The 23621-nt window shown below is 36.3% G+C and overlaps 1 protein-coding gene across 1 annotated transcript in view; it reads left to right on the top strand.

The window, feature by feature from the left end:
- The window catches only part of XPR1 (xenotropic and polytropic retrovirus receptor 1), a 203712-nt gene extending 180434 nt beyond the window's left edge, over nt 1-23278 (top strand). Inside the window, exons 12-15 of the mRNA XM_027086144.1 lie at nt 8853-9019; nt 12199-12338; nt 18983-19204; nt 21894-23278. Of these exons, the coding sequence (XP_026941945.1) occupies nt 8853-9019; nt 12199-12338; nt 18983-19204; nt 21894-21954 (590 nt within the window). The 3' untranslated portion in view covers nt 21955-23278. The remainder of the gene's footprint in view (nt 1-8852; nt 9020-12198; nt 12339-18982; nt 19205-21893) is intronic.
- The last annotated feature ends 343 nt before the right edge of the window (nt 23279-23621 follow it).

The raw sequence follows: 23621 nt of genomic DNA, 5'->3' as shown, positions 1-23621 counted from the left end.
CAGTATTACATTGTATATACATAACTTATCACAGTGTCCTAGTGTCATCATTTTACCATTTTGAGTGACTTATAGAAACCTTACCTCCCTTTACATCTCTTTACCCTCCCCCATTTATAATGTAATGGTATTAAATATTTCCTCCATACATTTAGCACCATATCAGACAGTGTTATAATTTTTGCTTCAGCTGTCAAGCATACTTTGGAAAACTCAAGAGGAAAAGTACAGCCTATCATATTTACCCATATTTTTGCTTACTTGGTTCTTTCTTCCTTCTTGAAGTTCTAAGGTTCCTTCTTTTATTATTTTCTTTCTGTTTAGAGAATTCAACAATTCTTTCAGGGTAGATCTGCTAATATATTCTGTTAGTTTTCATTTATCTGAGAATGTCTTGATTTCCCCTTCCTTTCCTGAAGGATATTGAGTATAAAAATTTGTATACATTGAGTATAAAAATCTGGGTTTATAGTTCTTTTTTTTCCAGCTCTTGATAAATTTCATGCTACTTTCTTCTGGCCTCCAGAAGATTTCTGATGAGAAATCCACTGTCAATCATATTGTTTTAACCCTGGCCGTTAAAGTATTGGGTTTTTCTTGACTGCTTTCCAGGTTTTTATCTTTGTCTTTAGTTTTGAGAAGTTTATTATTTTTTTTTTGCGGTACGCGGGCCTCTCACTGTTGTGGCCTCTCCCATTGTGGAGCACAGGCTCCGGACACGCAGGCTCAGCGGCCATGGCTCACGGGCCCAGCCGCTCCGTGGCACGTGGGATCTTCCTGGACCGGGGCACGAACCGGTGTCCCCTGCATTGGCAGGTGGACTCTCAACCACTGCGCCACCAGGGAAGCCTGAGAAGTTTAATTTTAATGTGTTTGGGCTTTAGATTTATTTTGTTTGAGGTTTGCTCAACTTCTTGAATCTGTATGTTTATGTCTCTTATCAAATTTGAGGAGTTGTCGACCATTATTTCTTTAAGTACTTTTTCAGCCCCTCCCTATTCTTTCCTTCTGGACTCTGATGACACAAATGTTCGAACATTTTTATGGTTCCACAGGTCCCTGAATCTCTTTTCTTTTCTTTCTTCTTCTTTTTCTTTTTTTAAATATATTTTCATTCCACTGTTCAGCTTTGTTAGTTTCTATTCTCCTGTTTTCCAGTTTGCAGACTATTTCCTCTGTCTTCTCTATTCTGCTGTTAACATCATTCACTGAGTTTTTTATTTTCGTTATTGTATTTTTCAGTTCTAATATTTCCATGTGGTTTTTCTTTATGTCTTCTATTTCTTTGCTGAGACTTCCTATTTTTTCATTGTTTCAAGCATTTCATAATTGTTCATAAAAGCATTTTCATCAAATAATTCCAGCAGCTCTCATCTCATTTTTGGCATCTACTGATGGACTGTTTTCACTGAGTTTGAGATCTTCCTGGTTCTTGGTATGATTAGTGATTTTCAGTTGAAAGCTGGACATTTTGGGTATTATGTTATAAGACTTTGCAGATAGTCACACACACCTTAGTTATCCTTTGGATTCAGAATGTTTCCTGCTTTCACATGGTAGCACTAGCTGCCAACTAACAGCTTTGGCAGCATCACCTTCTTTGTCACAAATACTAGTGTATTTGTGTGATTATTTGAAGATTTTGTTCTGTTTTGTACATTTTTATTAAAATGAGTGGGAATTATATGTGATAGTACACTTCATTATTGAAAAGAAATGTCTCGAATTTAATACCATTAAAGCAAAGATGGAAATCATTAGGCATACTGAAAGCAGCGACGTTTAAACGTCATTGCCAACACTCATTCGATTTGAAGAGATTATCCTGTGTTCTGTTGTAAAGAGTAAAAACGAAAAATGTCTGTAAGATGTTGGGAATAATGTCATTAAATATTATGTCTAAAAGACAAGGAAGATATAATAAGGGGTTTTATTTTCTTATTTTTAGTTCTCAGGAAACAAAATCCTCATATAACATGTACATCTGTTACTTGTCTTTTTCATATTCAGCTATATACAAGTTTTTAGGGACACATTGTATGTGTAGGCTGCCAGAAACCATGTTGCCTTCCCCAAGTATTTGTTGGAATGTAAGGCATTGTAGAGAAAGTTTAAAAATGAGTAAAACACAGCACTTGCCCTCAATTCAATTTGGCAAAAATTAATTGAGTTCCCGCTGTGTGGAGTGGAGTACATAGGCCTTGGAAAAATGCTGGCATGAGATCTTTCCCTTAAAGACATTACAATTTAATGGAAAATACAAACACATATACAGTTTACTCCATTGTAAAATTAAATTCTTTTTAAAATGCTAGATAGGGTACAGTTTTATAGGAAAGAGAGAAAAAGTATGTTTATATCATAGTAAAAGATAGTATAAGCACAAACAAAATGTTTTATTAAAAAAAATCATAGGAAGGAGATATTACCCTCTTTCTAAACTTACACATGTTAATTTGTCCTTTGCTAACTTTTAGTATTAAATTTTTGTCATCTCAGAAAAGGGTATTAACTTGAAAAGGGTTTTCATGATAACTCTCATTGCTTTTCTCGAAACCTCCAACTCAGTCTTTCCCTCTTTACTTTTACAGACTACCTTTGTCTCCTGTACCCTGAAAAACTTGAACCTATCAGGAGCCATTTTCCTTCAGCTATCTTCTGCCTATATACATACTTATTTAACCCAAATCCATTCTCACCATACTTTTCCCAGACTTTGGAACAAGGTTTCCCACCTTAGTGCTCTGACCTCATTTCCTCCTGTCTCTTTCAGGATCTTGCTCTGGCAGTCACCCCTTTTCGTTCCTAAATCTTCAATCTCTTCGTCACTACTGGCCCCTTCCCTTCAACCTATATATACGTTCAACAGTCTCTCACCCTAATAAGGCTTTCCTTGTCTCAGTAAGCCACCTGGTCTAATCTCTTTTCTTTTCTCATTCCTGTATCTCAAAACAGTACTCTGCCTTTCCTCACTGTCTCTATTCTAATAGCCACAATAATAATTTATTCTATACATTAATTATACATTAAAATAACATTTTAGATATATTAGATTAACAAAATATATTATTAAAATTAATTTTACCTGTTTCTTTTTACCTTTTAAATTATGATTACTAGAAAATGTAATATTATATATGTAAGTCTTCCTCCAGCTTTTCATGTAGCTGGCTTCTTCTCATTACTCAGATATCAACTTAGAGACCTTCTCTGCCTGAACACTATCTAAAGGAATTCTGCCAGTCTCAATCATGTCACCATGTTCTGTTTTCTTTTCTTTTTGTAATTTATTTATTTATTTTTGGCTGCACTGGGTCTTTGTTGCTGCTTGCATGCTTTCTCTAGTTGTGGCAAGCAGGGGCTACTCTTCATTGCGGTGTGCGGTGTCTTCTCTTGTTGCAGAGCACAGGCTACAGGCATGCAGGCTTTAGTAGTTGTGGCACACGGGTTCAGTAGTTGTGGCTCGCAGGCTCTAGAGCGCAGGCTCAGTAGTTGTGGTGCACAGGCTTAGCTGCTCCGTGGCATGTGGGATCTTCCCAGACCAGGGCTCGAACCCATGTCCCCTGCATTGGCAGGTGAATTCTAACCACTGCGCCACCAGAGAAGTCCCCATGTTCTGTTTCCTTCTTGGCACTTTTCACTGTCTGAAAATGTCTTGTTTACTTGTATATCTGATAATTGTTTACCCCAACTAAAGTAGTAAGCTTCATTAGGGTAGGAAATTTGCCCATTGGTGAATAAGATTCACTACTGTGTGCCTGGTATCTAGAATAATATCTGGCATATAGTAAGTAGGTGTTCATTTGTTGAATGAATGGTTTCTATTCTTTGATATGGCTCTCTCTGCCTCACAAACCTGGTTAACTCAAGACTGTTAACTTTCAAGACTCAGCTCAAGTAGCACCCCCTCCAGGAAGCCTTTCCTGGCTGTTCCCGTCCTGAAAGCCTAACCTATTGCTTCCTCCTGTATGCACAGTTCCACAGTTGCACTTTCACATTGTGCTTTTGTTTATTTTACATGTCTCCTCTTTCACACTTAGTCCTTAATAGTTCTTCAGTACCTTTCTGTTCTCTAAAATATACCTGGTTACCTGGTAGACATTCAGCATATGTTTGTTGAATGTAGAAGTAAACAGATTTTTCTTTGCAGCTGATCTTAAGTATTATAGCTATATAATAAATAACACAGCTTATAGTAGTAGACACTCAGTAAGCATTTGTTGAATGAATAAATGAATTCCTGTGTACTTTTTTATTATAAAAACAATATAGCAGCATTAAACTCTTGTTTAAATCATTTATAAAATATCATCACCCTGATGGTAACTGTTTTCTTTAGCCCACTTTCTTCCTTTTTCTTTTAGTTTAATTATACAAATAAAACATGGATATGTATATATGGCTATAAAAACAAAATTCAAATAATACATAAAGTTAAAATGAATCCCTTTAATAATCTTACTTTCCTCATCAGGGATAGCTACCTCTGTATTTCTATAAACATAAAGTTATATACAGTCTGAAATAATAATATGTGTATACTTTTTAAATTCTGTTTTCCACATACCTTAGAAATATTTTTAATGTTACTTAATAGTTTTGTGGAACTATTATTTCAAGTTGAGTTGGACTTAGAGAAACAGTGCTGTCTAGTACAAAAAAAGTTCCTTGGTTAAAGATTCCTATTACTAGTTTCCTCATTTATCCTTAGGCCTAATGATTTCCATTTTTGTCTCAATCATTTGAAGATTATGAATTTTCTATAGTCACAGAGTTGGAAAGAGGCAGAGTCTGGATTCAAACCCAGATCTTGTGACTTCCGATACAGTTATCTTTCCACTTACTGACTGTCTCGCTGAACTTCAGCTTCCTTAACTGTAAAATGGGAATATAATGTCTGTCTTGCCTGTCCTAGGATAAATTGATAGCCAAACTCACTCATAACTCTGCTTACCTATATAGGTTTGAGCTTTGAAAACAGTGTCCCCAGTCTATTTTATTTGTTTCCTTATTTAATTTCAGATTAAAACCTGGTAAGCTCTTACCAGAGTAGAAAGGTTTTGGTTGAAAGAAAACTGTTCACTTTGTTTTTACACAGTGCCACTTTTTCATATTTAAAATATCCTTCCTGAAATATGACTCACACTGATGTCCATATGTAATTTTTCTGATTTCTCTCTCAGCACTTTTCCCAACATATTATTTTGCTTTATCCTTCCTATGATGGTTAATGGGTACAAAACTCTAGTAAGCTTATTTTATTTGTTTTAGATTCACTAGATACCAATTACCATACATTTGTCTGGTATTAATTATGCTTCTAACATGGCCGGTGTGTAATAGAAACTTAGTGTGGAATACCAATGACTTGATTTTCTGTGATTCTGAACATTACTAAAGTGGGCTACCAGAGTTAGCCAACAGAGAATTAGATGTAATTGCTTGCCTAAAGTGATAATATCTTCCCGGTACAACCTCTGAATACCAATGAAGGCAGATGATTTCAGGGAGAAGCACTCCTCATTTGGGAGATGGAAATGATCACGTAGGGTAGTAATTTTAAAAAGACCAAAATGTAGCATATGTAGACGAAATATTTGATTTCTTCAAATCATTGTTTGAAGAAGTTCATAAGATAAAAATTACTTATTATAAAATATTCTGTTAAAGTATATTTTTTTAAGTCAATAAGTCCTTGTATATGTTTCATAGCAATTTCATAGAAATGATATGGGCTTAGAGGAAGGCAGTTTAGCCCATTGTCCTTTTTTTTTTTTTTTTTTGCGGTACGCGGCCCTCTTACTGTTGTGGCCTCTCCCATTGCGGAGCACAGGCTCCGGACGCGCAGGCTCAGCGGCCATGGCTCACGGGCCCAGCCGCTCCGCGGCATGTGGGATCTTCCCGGACCGGGGCACGAACCCGTGTCCCCTGCATAGGCAGGCGGACTCTCAACCACTGTGCCACCAGGGAAGCCCCATAGCCCATTGTCCCATTTTAAGAAGTATATTCTGAGGATAGAACTTGTTCTAAAATCTAGAAGAAATAACAAAATTACTTTTAGTTTCATTATCAGTTCCTTTTAGGTCTTTATCTCTGTGTTGATCTTGTTTTGAAAATACGACAAGAGTGAATTTTATTTTGTTGCTAAATTTGCTTTATTCTTTGCAAACCTTAGTAGATGAGTTATGGAATTCTTTTGAATGCAACCATGATGGTAATTATTGAACAATACAACTCGGCTAGATTCTATATCTGTGTATAGAATGAAGTGAACAGGTATGTTAGAACACATCCAACTAAACCTAGATAATAAGTAAATATTTTGTTAGACCTTTTAAATGATAATTCATATGGCACAATGTTATAGAATAAATATTAACCCAATTTGCTCTTGATGAAGAAAAGATTTTGTGAAAATAGTTTAAACCTGAAAATGTGTTTATTTCCAAGCTTGACTGTTCATTAGAATCAATTGTGGACCATTTTTAAAACTTTTGTTTCTGTTCCCTACCACTGACTTTCCAGGAGAAGGTTGAACAGTGGTGTGCTGGTATATATTTAAAAACTAGCTCTCGGGTGGGGATGGGAGCACTGATTTTCAGTGTTTGCTGATTTCCATGGTGTAAATACGGACTGCTACCATAGCCAATTTCAAGCTACTAAGATGATTAACATGGAATGTTGGAAAAAGATGTATAGTATTTCCATTATATAGATAAAATAAACATATATAACCTAAAAGAATAATATCAAAATTTAGTAAAGTAATTAGGAAGTGATGAATTTGAGTTTTCATTACCTTTGTTTTTAATATAGCTAATTATAAGTTTATGTAATTTAATTTTTAATAATGACTATGTTTAACAACCAGTTTGCAAAGTTTTTGAAAATTTGACAATTGATTCATAAAGCTGGTACAGACTGATGCTAACACAACACTGGAGCTCAGAGATATCTGTATTTTTTTAACCAACTAAGTAATTCTGATGAAAGCAACCTGCCAACCCATTATTTTTCTGAAATACAGATCTAATCCTAAGGCCCAAGAAGGCATTCCACAGTCAGACCCAAAATGTCTTTTCCAGCTTCATTTCAAATCATACCCACTCCCTCACATCCTCTGTGTTTCACCCACACTAGACTTAGATTACTTGCAACTTCTCAAAAATACCTTGCAGTTTCCCACCCTCATGGCTTTTCATTATCTTCTTTTAGCCTTGAATAGCCTTGCCTCATCTGCCTGACTTTTACAACACTATTTATCCTTCTAGAAATAACTCAAATGCTACTTCCTCTTATTTCCTACTGCTGGAAACAGTCCCATTCTTCTTGATGTTCTCATAGTCCTTTGGGTTTTTTTGTTTTTTTTTTTGCGGTACGCGGGCCTCTCACTGCTGTGGCCTCTCCCGTTGCGGAGCACAGGCTCCAGACGCGCAGGCTCAGCGGCCATGGCTCACGGGCCTAGGTGCTCTGCGGCATGTGAGATCCTCCCGGACCGGGACACAAACCCATGTCCCCTGCATCGGCAGGCGGACTCTCAACCACTGCGCCACCAGGGAAGCCCCTGTTTATTTTATTTTGATCTCAAATTTAGCATCAATAACAAATGGCTGTTTCAACTTACTAGATTATAAATGTCTAAAGGGTGCCTTTGAATAATACTGTACTTAACATTTTACTATCTAAAAATGATTAGTAAGCACTTGTTTTTTTGTTTGTTTGGCCGCACTGCATGGCTTGCAGGATCTTAGTTCCCTGACCAGAGATTGAACCCAAGCCCCAGCAGTGAAAGCACCGAGTTCTAACCACTGGACCACCAGGAAATTCCCAGCACTTGTTTATTTTAATAGGAAGGATTATGGATAATGCATGATACATCCTTTACTTTCTAAGCCTTTGGGAAACTAACCACAATTTAAACTTTTTTTGAATTAGATGACACCTTTTTTTCCTGATGATTGAGGACCATATTAGTAGTAGTTATATACCTATATCCTACAACCAGAGAATACAAAGAACATCACGATGACTTTCAAACTTGTCAAAGAAAAGTTTCATAGAGAATATACAGAGCACTGGAGAGTGAAAAAGACTAGGTTGTGTAACTACCTTTGCAAATTATTTTTATTATTCTGATTTATTGCACTTTATAGTGTTCTTAGCATAAAACCCAAAGTTACATTATAGTGTTCCCAGCATAAAGTCACATTAAGCCTTTGCATCATTAAATAACATCCAAAAGAAGCAAACATATCATTCTTTGCTTTGTGATTTGAGAGAAGTTTGCTTTCATATATGTTCTTAAGGATACATTCGTCATCAATCTGTTGCTTTCTGGCATTTTACCTAGAATTAAAATTATCCGATTGCTTTCACAATAAGTATTAAGATCTACATATATGAAGGAAATGTTGTTCTAAAGTAAAAACAATCCAAGAATTTCTTAAAGCAAATGCAGCACATTCCTTGTTACTGGTGTTTCATAAATTTTTTTCATCTTTGACCCTAAGCTGCCACCTGATGGCAAAAACTAAAATGACAACTTTTGTAATATTCAAAACCTCCATTGCAGTTATTTGAAATTTTATGTTTTCACCATAAAGCCTCTAAACTCTAAATGCACATTTGTACAAATTTTGTGTATTTGATGAATGTTTGATAACTATTTGAACTTCAGAAGAATCAGATTTATTATTTAACTTTTGTTAGACAATGATCCTACTAAGGAGATTTCTTTTAAAATCTTATTTCCTTTATGGAGCTGGAGAAAGAATCTGTTTTTAAATTAGTTTTATTTAATGAAGAATTTTACCTGAATCTAGTAATTTTCTCTTTCCCTTTTCTTTCTTCAGAACGAGGTCACTCAGACACCGTAGTGTTCTTTTACCTGTGGATCGTCTTTTGTATCATCAGTTCCTGTTACACCCTCATCTGGGATCTGAAGATGGACTGGGGTCTTTTTGATAAGAATGCAGGAGAAAACACTTTCCTCCGGGAAGAGATTGTATACCCCCAAAAAGTATGTACAAAGAGTCCTTGGGTTTATTTAAAAAAGAAAAACAAAACAACAACTCAGGTGTACCTATTACAATATATACCCAATCCCAACCTAATATAATTAGAGAAAATACTTACCAAAAAGTACTAATCCATTCAGTCAGCAAAAATGTATCAGATGTTTACTATATGCTAGACGCTATAGGAAATAAAAACAAAGTAAAATTGTGGTTCTCAAGGAGGCCTTAATCTATATTCTAAACAGATAAGTAAACAGATTGCAATACAATGTGATAAAGACTAGAATAGAGGAATAAATAACTTACTGTCATTTATGATTTATTTTGACCATGCAATTCCCTCCGTCTCAAATGCCCTCTTTCCCCTTTGTTTACCTTGCAAACTCTTGCTCCTTCCTTTTAAGTCAGTTTTTACTTTCTCTAAGAAGCCTTACTTATTTCTCCAAGCATAATTAGCCATTCGTACTAACCCCATTTTACCCTATACAAATTTCCGTTGTGGTAGTCGTCACACTGTATTTTAATTACCTGTTTAGGTATCTATATCCCTCACTATCCAACATAGTCCCTGGCATACAGGGACTTAATGTTTGTGGAATGAATGAATAAATACTTGACTGAATGAGCAGCGCTATGAAAGCACGAAGGAAAGGGGAGTGCCTGACTTTGCTTGGGTGCATCAAGAAGGCTTCTCCTTTCATTTATTTCAATCAATTTTCCTAAAGTTCCAATTTAATCCAAAAATATATGGATAATTATGTGGGAATTATTTTAGCATCTTATTTATATATATATGAATAAAAGGATGAGAGAGGCTGAGTTAAAAAGTCAAAAGGCCAAGAGTATCTTTACTCAGATATTGAAAGAAATTAAACAATGAACTGGGAATCCTTATAAGTGAATTCTAATCCCAGCTCTCTCACTAACTAGCTGTATAATTTCAGGCAACCAGACTACGGTGTATTCTTTTCTATAAGGTAGAGTGTTATAGTAGATTATCTCTTGATCCTTTCCCAGTCCTAAAATTCTGTGATGTGGAGGAGATTATAAATTGGGTCACTAATACTTTATACTGTGTCAGAATGTCACCAGTACCTCAGAATTGCACTTTGAAAATGCGTGAATGTGTAGTATTTAATTGGTGATTAGGGAAGGCTGTTTTCAAGTGTGAGGATTAAAAATAATTGATAGGAGAGTGAATACGAAGAATAGTATATTAGGGTAACTTTGTATAAACAAATGAAGGCAGAAAAGGAGATGTTTACTGACAGTGATTTTTTTTTAACATAAGCTGTAGCAATCCCAATGTGCAAATTTAGAATGTATGACCAAGATACTAGATATATCTTTATAAGTCTCATTTGAAAAGAAAATCAAAAAAAGTAATAGTAAGCACAAGTCAGACAGCAGACGTGCATTCAAGTAAAGATGGCCTTTTGTGTTCACCAAGTGTATGTGCCTTATTGCTCTTTGAACTGTTCTTGCCTTACTGAGAGAGATAATACATTTATTTCTTGTTATAATGGTTGCTTTGATGAACTGTTTATATCTTTATATAAATATTCGTTCCTCCGTTTAAATAGTTCTAACTTTTTGATTTCTATGTAATAAAACTAGTTAATAGAATCAGTTTTTTTGTTATTATATATTTTCATGACCCTAGAAAATAAAGTATATGCTTTTGTACATTATGCTTTGCAAATGTATAAGAAAAATGTTCTAGGGGATCACCATACCCCTTTCAATATTAAAAAGGCAAATACTGGAATAAAATTTATTCTTCTTAAAAAAGGAAGAAGCTATTTGCTGAGTCCAGTGGTACTTCATTTAAAAATTAACACAGCTATATGTACCTTAAAATCAGTTCCTCGGCATTAACAACGCATACTATTGAGCACCATACCCAGGTCCAGGAAGCATTTTTGTTATCTCCATATTAAAACTTAACTTTTCTGTGTCTCTTGACCTCAAGTTAAGTGTATTCCTCCCAAAAGACCTTCAATTTTTGGTAACATCAGCTCCCACATCAGTGAAATGTGGATCCACTTGACTGGCTCTTAAAGACACATGAAATTGTAGCTCTTCACTGAGAGGCCTAATAATGAGTTCACTGCATGTGGATTTATCCAAAAATTACATTATCGCTCTATTGGATGGATGGGGGAGGGAAGAGGGAGATATGTTAATGTGTTAAAAATCTTCATAAAGTTCATCATAGTAAGCAGTGGGTAATGTCTAAAATTGATTAATCAAGATATAGCAATATACACACATTATTTAGAAATGTGGAAGATAAATAATAGAAGAAATAGCTACAAATTTTGAAAATGTTTGTCTCTAGAGAATGGGACAAGAAGGGGACTGCTATTTCTTTTGTTTAATAGGCTTCTGACATGACTAGTATTCCTTTGTTAAATTTTTTAAAATAAAATAAGTGCTATGGCTTAATACATATCAGTTCTATTTCCCATAAGATGTCATAACCTTTAAATACATATTTTTAAAGAGCTAGATATCCAGAGATTAATAGTGAGAAAATCCGTGAATTACAGTTCTGGTCTATTGGCAGTTTGTTTACTTAAGACTTGTGTAGGTAAGCGTGGACTCTCAAATACTGGATACTAGTACCTGGAAAGATTAGTTGAGTGCTGTCTTCCTCATGTGAAAATGGAACATTCCTTAAATTTAACTATGTATGTGAAATCCAAGCTTAATTTTATTTACTGACATCAAAAAGCAAGGCAAAATTTTTTCAGATGGAGGGTAAGGCAATTTGAGAATAAAAGTGCAAATAACAGAGTTAATAAATCTGCTAATATTTTCTAATATTAACTGTTGAGTCATTAGTGTATCACATACACATTAGAGTATAATTTCAGTCAGATCAAGGATTTCATCTGGTTTGTATTTCTGGGGTCTAGAAGAGAGCCTGGTATACAATATGGGAATGAAGTTTATTTGTTAAATGATTACTGAAATTCAGTAAAACAATATTTATAAATTCATTTTAAATATTGTACCATTTAAGAAAAAAAAACTAAATTGGTGAAATCTTTCTAAAATATAAAACTCTTTAACCTGTGCTTGTCAGTAGGATATGTGACTCTTGTTACTGTGCTAAGTGTGCTTATTTGTAAGAAACGTGATGGTAAGTGTACTCAATTTGCTTATTATTCCTCAGGCCTATTATTACTGTGCCATCATAGAGGATGTGATCCTGCGCTTTGCTTGGACTATCCAAATCTCAATTACCTCCATGACTTTGTTGCCTCATTCTAGGGACATCATTGCTACTGTCTTTGCTCCCCTTGAGGTTTTCCGGTAAGCAAACTACTGAAAAGTTTATCAAAGATTCTTTTTTACCTAAAAAGTTGCTCAATACTTATAAATCAGAATTTATTAAAACTTATACTTGAAAAGCTTAAATTTTCCAACTTTTCTCAAACTTTTCATCAGCCTCAGAATTGGAAAATCCTGGTTGAAGGACTAAGAGATTAATTCTTACAAAGTTAAAGTAACTGCTGATGATGACTTAGAAGCTTTTTTAGAACTGGGCTCCATTTGAACATCCAAATGGCTAATGAACATACGAAAAGGTTCTTAACATGCTTAGTCACCAGGGAAATACAAATTAAACCTACATGTGAGATATAGCTACTCACCTATGAGGGCTAAAATGAAAAATACAGACACACTAAGTATTGATGAGGATGTAGAACAATGGGAACAATTGGAATTCTCATACACTGCAGGTAGGAGGAAACTAGTACAACAGCCACTTTGGAAAACTCTTCGTCAGTATCTACCAAAGCTGTGCATGAACACCTGGGTATATAGTAAACAGGAGTGCTAACCTAAGGCTACCAAGACCCACATACAAGAATGTTCACAATAATACTATTTATAGCAGACCGAAATGGAGACTACCCAAGTGCCCAGCAATATAGAGTGGATAGATAAATTGTGGTATTTTCACACATGCAAGTCTATCCAGTAATGAGAACAAAAGACTAAATAACAACATGAATGAATCTCACAGAGCAAAATATTAAGCAAAAGAAGTTAGACACAAGAGTATGTCCCTGTATGATTCCAAATTTATAAAGTTCAAAAGCAGGCTAAACTCATCTATGGTATTAGAAGTCAAAATAGTATTTGCCCTTGTGGGACAGTGACTGGAAGTGGCACCAGGAGAACCTCCTTGGGTGAGGGGTGGAGTAATGTTCTGTTTTTTGATCTGTGTGCTAGTTACATGATGGGTTCACTTTGTTAAAATTCATCATGCAGTGCCCATCAGATTTGTTCACTTCTCTGAATGTGTGTTGTACTTAATAAAAGGTTTTTAAATCAAAAAAAGAAAGGAAAGAAAGAATTGGGCTCCATTGGAAGGGTCATGAGTGGAAATAAGGAGGTAAAAAGTCTTAGAACAGGAATTAGAATTAAAATCTTTTAAGAATCGTTTTTTGCAATTTAGCAATTTGGGTTATTCAGCCCAACCTTCTCAGTGGAAACACTAAAAATACCAGATAAAATGTTTTTTTAATCTTCCTAAAAACATTAGTGATCTGACAAGATAGCCCAAATGCTAAGTGAAGGCAGATATCCCAGGATAAGCAGAACACTAAAGCCAATTTTGTGCTAAAGAAATTTGCCAGACCTAGAGACTTTGAGATTCATTTGTGATAGCCAATTCAAGTTTGTATGCACCTAATAACATAGCTTGAAAATATGTAAAGCAAAAGTTGACACTGCTAAAAAGTAAAAGTAGATAAATTTACAATTTTAGAGAAGAATTTTAACATACTTTTCTCAGTAGTAAACAAGTAGTCAATTAACCAACTTGACCTAATTGACATATTTAGAGGACTGCATACAACAAGTACTAAATACAAATGCTACACATGGAACATTTACCAAAATTAACCATATTCTAGGCTATAAAGGAAGTCTTAACAAACTTCAGAGGAGTAAAATCACAAAAAGATATCTGAAAATTCACAAATGTTTAGAAATTAAGCATCACATGTATAAATAACCCATGGTTGAAGTTGAAATTGCAATGAAAATTTTAAAATATTTTGAATAGAATGAAATTGAAAATGTAACAAAAGAAAAGGTAAAATATAGCTAAAGCCATGCTTAGAGGGAAATGTATAGCCTTAAATGTATATATTAGAAAAGTATACAGCTCGATATTAGAAAAAAGATTTAAATAGCAAATCAAACCTCAAAAAAAGTAGAAGGAAGAAAATATAAAGAACAGAAATTAATGGAATAGAAAACAGACATATAATAGAGAAAATTAACAAAGCTAGTTAGTTCTTTTAAAAGACTACTAAAATTGTCAAAATGTCTAAATAGTACTGATCAAGGAAAGAAGGCACAAATTACAAATATCAAAAATGCTAAAGATGTTTTTTAAAAGAGCATGACAATATTATGAGCAACTTTCAGCCAATAAATTTAGAAATTTAAGCGAAGTGAACAAATTCCTCAAAAAAGCACAATTTACCAAAACCGATAAAGAGGAAATTAAAAATCTGATAGGTTTATATGTAGCAAAGAAAATAAATCCATATTAAAATTCTTCATACAAAGAAAACTGCAGGGAATTCTTCCACATATATGAGGAGGAAATATCAGTTTTACACAAAACTCTTTTAGGGAAATGAGACAATGAAAGGAACACTTCCCAGTTCATTTTGTGCAGCCAGTATGACTTTGATGTCTGAACCTACAAGGATATTTCTCATGTCCAGGGATGCAAAAATCCTAAACAAAATATTGGGTAATGAATCCAACAATATATAAAAAGGATAATACATCACAACCAAGTTAGGTTCATTCCCAGAATGTAAGATGTAATATTCAAAAATCATTTAACATTTAAAAATCAATCTATGTAACTCACCACATTAATGAATAAAGGGGAAAACAACCCTCAACAAATAAAGAAAATGCCATTGAGAAAAGTCAATGCCTGTTTATGAAAAAAGTAAACACTACAAAAAAATAAATAATAAAAAAAAGATCATATTTAATGGTAAAACATTAAGTTCTCCCTGGAGATCAGGAATGAGATAAGTATGCGTGCTGTCACCACTTCTATTTAACATCATACTGCAGATATAGCTAGTGCAATGAGGAGAGAAAAAGTATAAGGATTAGAAAGGAAGAAATAAAACTATGATTCATTGGTGACATGACTGTATATGTAGAAAATTCAAAAGAATTTACAAATAAGCTATTAGAATGAATATATAAGGTTAACATAAATTAATGTTCTAAAAAAGTCACGAACAACTAGAAAATGAAATTTTAAAAAAACATACCGTTTTGAATAGCCCTGGAATGTATCAAATACCTAAAGGAATAATTTTTTTTTTTTTTTTTTGCGGTACGTGGGCCTCTCACTGTTGTGGCCTCTCCCGCTGCGGAGCACAGGCTCCGGATGCGCAGGCTCAGTGGCCATGGCTCACGGGCCTAGCCGCTCCGCGGCATGTGGGATCTTCCCGGACCAGGGCACGAACCTGCGTCCCCTGCATCGGCAGGTGGACTCTCAACCACTGCGCCACCGGGGAAGCCCTAAAGGAATAAATTTAATGAAAGATGTATGTATGTGAAAATTGACAAGCCAGTTCTAGAATTTATATGGTAGCAGTAAGGATCAAGAATATCCAAGACTATCCTGAAAAGAACGAAGTAAAGGACTTATACTCTCAAATATCAAAACCTATTATATAACTACCATAAGTAAGACAGTGTCTGACGAGACAAAGAAGAGACAAATAGGCCACTGCAATAGAATAGGGAGTCCAGAAACAGATCCACACATTCATTGACACTACCTGATTTATGACAAAGGTGGCTATATAACAGTGGAGAAGAAAAGGTTCTTTAATAAATGATATTGAGTCAACTGGATATCCATATAGGGGAAAAATAAATCTCAACTTCCACTGCATAATGTATGCAAAATCAATTCCAGGTGGATTGCAGAGCTAAATATGAAAGGTAGATCAATAAACTCTCTAGAAGATAACATAGCGGGGCCATACAGGCAGCTTTAGGTATACGGTAATTTTTTATTTCTTGTTTCTGAGTGATAATTACACATTGTGATCACTTTATAATAATTAACCAACCTGCACACTTAAAATTTGCACACTTTTATATATTTATGTTGTGCTTTAGTTAAAATGCTTATTAAAAAAAAAAAAGGCAGCCCAAAAGAAAGGATTATCTTTAAAGAAATGGCTGTTAGATTCACAGCTGACTTCTCAACAGCAACAGTGGACGTCAGAAGTCATTAAAATGGTATCTTAAGTGTGCTGAACGAAAATAACTCCCTACCTAGAACTCTTTACCCAGTGAAAATATCTTTCACAAATGAAGATGAAATAAAGATATTTTTAGACAGGTGTATAGCTTTCCTCCGAGTCAGGATGGGCACATATATCAGGATGGCCTGATAAAATAAGATTGAATCTGGAAGCAGTATACTTGTTGCTGTCAGTGCTCTCTCCAAACCATTTGTCAACCCTCCTTCCCCTCTTCACTTTCTCAGATGTCTAGGTTTGGGACCTGAAATTCTCCATCACCAATAACGCCTCCCCGCAAATACTCCTTTCTCTTTCATGTATGCTGCTTTATACATTAAAAAAAAATTTTGTTCTAGTAAAAAGAGGGAACTCAATTACTTTTTTTTTTTTTTTTTTTTTTGCGGTACGCGGGCCTCTCACTGCCATGGCCTCTCCCGTTGCGGAGCACAGGCTCCGGACGCGCAGGCTCAGCGGCCGTGGCTCACGGGTCCAGCCGCTCCGCGGCATGTGGGATCTTCCCGGACCGGGGCACTAACCCGTGCAGACTCTCAACCACTGCGCCACCAGGCAAGCCCAATTACTTTTTTATTCTTGATTTTTTTCTCTTTAAAAAATTATCTGCGGGGCTTCCCTGGTGGCGCAGTGGTTGAGAGTCCGCCTGCCGATGCAGGGGACACGGGTTCGTGCCCTGGTCCGGGAAGATCCCACATGCCGCAGAGTGGCTGGGCCCGTGAGCCACGGCCGCTGAGCCTGCGCGTCCGGAGCCTGTGCTCCGCAACGGGAGAGGCCACAGCAGTGAGAGGCCCGCGTACCAAAAAAAAAAAAAAATCAGCTTCATAATAGAATCAGATGTTCTATCACCCATTTAAAGCAAAAGCAAAAAATCTCCTTTGAATCTTCCTCCAACTACTGCCCATTTTTCTGCTCTCCTTTACAGCAAAGCTCTTCAAGAGATGTCTGTACTTGCTGTCTCTGCCCTCTGACTCCTCCCCCATTCTCCCTTTAATTCAACTCAAGTCTTCTTTTCCCAATACTCAAACTGAATTGCTTTTGTTAATAATCAATAATAATAATAGCAAACACTTATGTATTGCCTTCTATGTACCTGGCACTGTTCTAAGCCCTTTACATGTATTAACTTAGTGAATCCTCACAACAGTCTTGTGAGGTAGGTACTGTTACTGTCTCATTTTACTAATGAAGCATAGGTTAAGTAAATCATCCAAGGTTATTACACCTAGTAAGTGGCAGCAGCCATGATTTGAATCTAGACAGTCTCCCAGAATCTGTGCTCTTAGATCATACTGCCTCTTTATCCTCTTTATGTAAATCCAGTGGTTAGTTCTCTGTACTTATTTTACCTCTCAGCAAAGCACTTTCTTCACTTGATTTCTCAGAAACTACACTCTTCTGTCTCACTATCTGTTCCATCTCAGTTCCTTTACTGGTTCTTCTTCCTCTTCCCAAATTGTAAATATTGGAGTGCTCCAGGGTTTAATCCTCTTTAATCTTCTCTCCTCCACTTATATTATTCCTAAGCCCATGACCTGAAATACTGTTCTTATGCTGTCTATAGTCCTAGACTCTCTTGAACTGCAAACTCATGTCCATGTAGCTACTGAATTTTCCTCTTGGATATCTAATGGCTCTGGCCTAATAGGAACAACCCAGATCTCTAGTAAATGGTGTCACCATTCACTGAGAACAAAAACCTGAGACCACTCACATCCCATGTCAGTAAGTCCTGTCAGCTTCATCTTCATAAATAAATCCCTAGTCTGTCTGCTTCTCATCACCTTTGTTATCCCCAGCTGTATCTAAGTCTCCATCATCTCTTTCTAATTGGTCTTCCTTCAGATGTTCTCATCTTCCTTTGGTCTATTCACAATTCAGCAGATAGAATGATCTTTTTAAAACAAATCACATCATTCTCCAGCTCAGAACTCTCCTTGTTTTCTATCACACTTAAAAATCTAAACTCTTCACTATGGCTTATAAGGCCCTCTATGGATCAGGCCCCTTTCTTTTCTACCTCTCCATCTTCATCTGCCATTTTAACCTTCCTGTTCCTCTCCAACCCCACTGACCTTGCTGTTGTTTTAACACACCAAAGTCCTGTCCAGCTTGGGAGCTTTTGTACTTGCTGTTTCCTCTGCCCGGGATACTTTTCTGTAGGACTTTACCTGACTTGCTTCCTTGCTAGATGCCATCTCTTCAAAGAAACATGTTCTATACCCTTGCCCTGCTTTATTTTCTTCAGAGCACTTACCGTTAGCTAATTGTTTACTTGTTTATTATCTGTCTCTGTCATTAGAAATTGCACTTATACAGGAAGAGGCTTTGTCTCATTCAGTGCCTTTTCCTGTCATATTGTAGGCCTTCAATAAATATTTGTTCAATAAAGGGAAAGAATGAGTACTCTGAAACTGCATTCCATGAGTCCCTTTCCTTTGCCTACTCCTTTCTTGTCCCCTTCCCCCCACACCCCCCCACACCATCTTTTTTCTATTCTATTTTAGTATTCTAGTCCTTAATTCCTTTTTTTGTTTCTATGAGTGGAAACTTGTTATACTGGGAGGTCTACAGGTGATAGTATGTTCAAATTTTATAAGTAATTTGCCTATTCTACCCCATTTTGCTAAGGCGATTTGTGTGGAACTTCTTCCGCCTGGAGAATGAACATCTGAATAACTGTGGTGAATTCCGTGCTGTGAGGGACATCTCTGTGGCCCCTCTGAATGCAGATGATCAGACGCTTCTAGAGCAGATGATGGACCAGGAAGACGGGGTACGAAACCGCCAGAAGAATCGGCCATGGAAGTACAGCCAGACCGTATCCCTGCGCCGGCCTCGCCTTGCTTCTCAGTATGTATAGCTTCCACTTCTGTGAGATGAATTCCCTTCAGGTTTTAGTACTGGATAACATTTAAGTTAAGAAGCTATCAGGTTGAACCAGGTGAAATTGCTGGCGTTCAACCGTGTTTCACCACAAAAACCAGCAATAACAGCAGTTTCATATGATCCAACCTATATATAGAATGTCTTAATGAACACATAGTGTAAAATGTCATTAATATGCTAATTAATACTTACTAATTTGGCATTAAAAGTATACTGGGGAAAATTTGTTGGAAAATAATTTACTTGACTCTTCAGTATATCTTGTATAAAAATCATTTCCAAGTTATAAACTTTAGCAATCCTAGTTCTGCCACTTGCCATCTATGTCATCTTGGCCGAATCACTTAATTTCTCTATATTATCCCTCATCTCTAAATTGGGATTAATATGGTCCTGCTCATAGGGTGGCTGGTTAGATTAAATTTGTGATGACATGGGATTTAGACCAGTTTCCTCACAGAAAGAGCTCGATAAGTGTAAGCTATTATTATTTTTACTTTTTTACTAAATACCTACAAAAGTATTTTTATCAGTCATTTACTTTGTATATTCCTAAAAGTAACAATAAATGTAGGGTATATTGTTGCTGCATTTGAAATTTAGAGACAGTGGCTAGCACAGTGGATTGGAGTGAAGGAGGAGACAGGTTAAGCATGAGCAGTTTTCTAAAGGATAAGGGAGTGTTTGAATAGGCTAGAGGCACAGTAAAGACATGAAGGTGGAAATGAGGGGCAGAAAGAAAAGCCATGTGACTAAAACTAGTAACAGATAGTAAGAAAATTTAGCTGAATAGATGAAGTATGATTGTAGAAGGCTGAAAAGTACAAGCTTGATCTTGTAGGCAGGAAGGAGTCACAGAATTTTTTCATAGAATGACATTATGAAAGTAATATTTTCATAAGTTTTAATGGCACTGTGCAACATATATTGGGAAAGGGAAAACTCAAGGCCAGCTCAACTAAAAGACCAGTGCAGTATTCTTAAGTATGGAACATTAAAGACTGGAATTAGGATGGTTACAATAGGACTAAAAAGAAAATAAGGAAACATTTTAAAGGAAGTAAAAAAAAAAAAAAAAAAAAAAAAAGGAAAAAATAAAAAAAAAGGAAAAAAAAAAAAAAAAAAAATAGGAGGTGGTAATAACCCACAGGGGCGCAGAGTAGAAATTGCCTGAGCTTTAGATAGAATTTAGAAGTTCTCTGAAGAGGAGAAGGTAGAGAAAAGAAAAGCAGAGCAAGGAACTGAGTCTTAGGGAATAAACACAGGCAAGAGAAAAAAAGAACCAACAAAAGGGGCAGGAAAGGAATGGTCAGGGAGGTCAGCAGGAAGAACATCAAAACAAAGCATGATATTATTATATACAGCAGGAAGCAGAGTTTGAAGAAGCAAGAGGAGGGGATGTGGAGGCTGGTGGAGTCAGCAAGATAAGGGCCACAAAGGGCTAGAAGGCAGTGCTGTGGGTGGTCGTCTCATTGAGTTCCTAAATTGGAAAGTCTAATCCTTGTTAGTTACCAGCAGAGGGCAACCTAAACATACACTCTTTTTGTTTCAGAAACAAGGGAGCTCTTTGGCAATAGATGTTTATGTTCAATTTCAGGTGTTCAGTGGAAGAACGCTGGGATACTAGATTGCCACCAGAGGAAGACATTTAGAACAATGGAGCAGGTTATATGTAATATATGTAACAAGAGAGCAGGGAATCTAAGAGGTTCTGAGATTGAGTACTGACTTTGTGACTCATGCAACCTTTAGCACATCCTTAACTTTTTGAATGTCTATTTTCACCTCTGTCGAGTAATAATAATAATACCCACTTCACCTCATGGGGCTTGTGAGTTGCAGAACATTTTGACATCCTCTAATCCCATTTTTCATCCCATGCAGGAATGTCTTTTACAACATCCTGAATAGTTGGTCATCTTATGCTGATTGACAGTCATCAGTGATAGTGAAGTTTATAACTATACGAGGCACCTGCTTTTATTGTTGGATAATTATTGTGGTAGATAGCTTATGTTGAAATATGCTTCACTATAATTTCAACCAGTTGATCCTGATTGGGCTTTCTAACATAACTTCGTTTTCTGCCTCTTCTATGTATACTTTGTTAACTGTTTGAAGACAACTGTCATGTCTCTCCTTAGGTCTTATCACCTGCTGGCCAACTCTCCTGGTTTTTCATGTGTACCTCAAATGATTCTTCTATCATCCTTATCATAATTCCTTATATTTGTTTAATGCTTTACTGATGTTTTTTATATCCATTTTCTCACTTGATATTCATACTATCTCCATGAGGTGAAAGCAGTATTTTGTAAAATAGGTATTATTATTCCTGCTTTACAGAGATGAAAATTGTCACTCAAAGAGGTTAAAGAGATACATCATAAAATCAAAGTCCCTCCATTGCACATGACCTGGCATTGTTTTTGTTTCCTTCCTCTGGTTGCAATCTAGTTTCTTAGTGTTTTTCCAGTAATACCAACAATTGAATACGAAACTCCAGGAACAGTCCATCTGGTGTCCAACAGTGTATGGTGCCTGTGCCTGGTATTTTTAATGGTAGTAAGATTGGAAATGTACCTAATACTTTGGATGTGTTTGTATTTTAGTAATGGACTAAGTTTTTTTTTTTTCCTGTTATTACCACTAGATCCAAGGCTCGTGACACTAAGGTATTGATAGAAGACACAGATGATGAAGCTAACACTTGAATCCTCTGAAGTCTAGATTAACATCCTTGGTTTTCCTACTCTACAGTTCTTTCCTCGACCAACGCAACCTCTAGTACCTTTCCAGCCGAAAACAGGAGAAGACATATAACACATTTTCCGAGCTCTTCCAGATCGGATCCTATGGACTCCAAACAAGCTCACTGTGTTTCTTTTCTTTTCTTCTGGTTTAATTTTCATTTTCTACTTTTAAAACAAATATTTACTTCATTTTGCCAATCAGAGGACATTTTAAGGAACAAAAACATAGTATCTTATGGATTGTTTACAATCACAAGGACACAGATACCTGTCAGGATGAAGAACAAGCATTGCAAGGACCCTCTGATGGGACGGTACCGAGATATCTCGGCTTCCGCTTGGCCCGGTTTTGACTGGTTGAAACCGGACATTGGTTTTTAAATTTTTTGTCTGTTTATGTGGAGAATTTTTTCCTTTCCTTCATACCCAGCGCAAAAGCACTGGCCGCACTTGCAGGGAAAGTGCAACTTAGAGCAGTACCTTCATTCACGAAGCTACTTTTTAATTTGATGTAACTTTTCTTATTTTGGGGAGGGTTGCTGGGTGGGTGGGAAATATGATGTATTTGTTACATACGGTTTTCTCATTATTTATGAAACTTAACCATAAAAGAATGATATAACTCCTGTACAATGAAGGTGATAACAGTGAAAGAAGACAGGGGAAACTAATGTTGGACAGCATTTATGAGGGTTTAGTCCACAATACCTCTTTCATGAGACAACTTGCACCAGTTTGACTTTTTCTTTCCTTTCTTTTTAATTTTAAGCCAAAGTTTTATTACTGATTTCTTACGTTGCTGCTGCTTTAGAATCCTGAGCATGTCTCTCATAACAAAGCATCCACACACTTCCACACAACCAGTTGAAATTTCTTTAAGAGCTCTGATACTTTTTTCTTTAAAGGAACAGATGTGGAATACATTTGCCCATATTCCAACCGTAACAACTGAAGTTATGCCTTATTAAGCTTCAGCATGCAGGGTAATTGAAGTACAGCCTTTACTAACTCAGAATTAGAAGACAGAGCTATTTCAGAGACTCTCTACACCCTCATTGGATAGTTTTTCTTATCGGCCCTCTTACTTTAGCCAGAATTTGATCAAATTCAAAGTCTGTCTTGGGGAAACCATGCTTTTGAGAGCATAGAACAAATTATCCTTCCTCTTTTACATTACAGTGATAAAACAGACCTTAGCAGCCATTTCTCCCAGCAGTTTTTTTTGTTTTTTGTTTGTTTGTTTGTTTTTTTGTGGTACGCGGGCCTCTCATTGTTGTGGCCTCTCCCGTTGCGGAGCACAGGCTCCAGACGTGCAGGCTCAGCGGCCATGGCTCACGGGCTCAGCCGCTCCGCGGCATGTGGGATCTTCCCGGACCGGGGCACGAACCCGTGTCCCCTGTATCGGCAGGCAGACTCTCAACCACTGCGCCACCAGGGAAGCCCTTTCCCAGCAGTTTTAAAGGATGAACATTGGATTTCATGCCCCTCCTATGATAGAAAAACTGCTTTTAAAATTTGGGGGTCTTGAACTTGGTTATACACAAAAAGTATTTCTTAGAAATTTCAGACTATCATGGTCTGTACATAATGCTCATTTTCACTTCTTTGTCTAATTTGTTTCCTATTTC

The sequence above is a fragment of the Aethalodelphis obliquidens genome, unplaced genomic scaffold (genome assembly GCF_003676395.1).
Source record: "Aethalodelphis obliquidens isolate GAN/ISIS:26980383/991018 unplaced genomic scaffold, ASM367639v1 scaffold55, whole genome shotgun sequence".
Classification (NCBI taxonomy): domain Eukaryota; kingdom Metazoa; phylum Chordata; class Mammalia; order Artiodactyla; family Delphinidae; genus Aethalodelphis; species Aethalodelphis obliquidens.
Note: the sequence above shows the minus strand (reverse complement) of the source record. Positions and strands in the feature narration are given on the sequence as shown.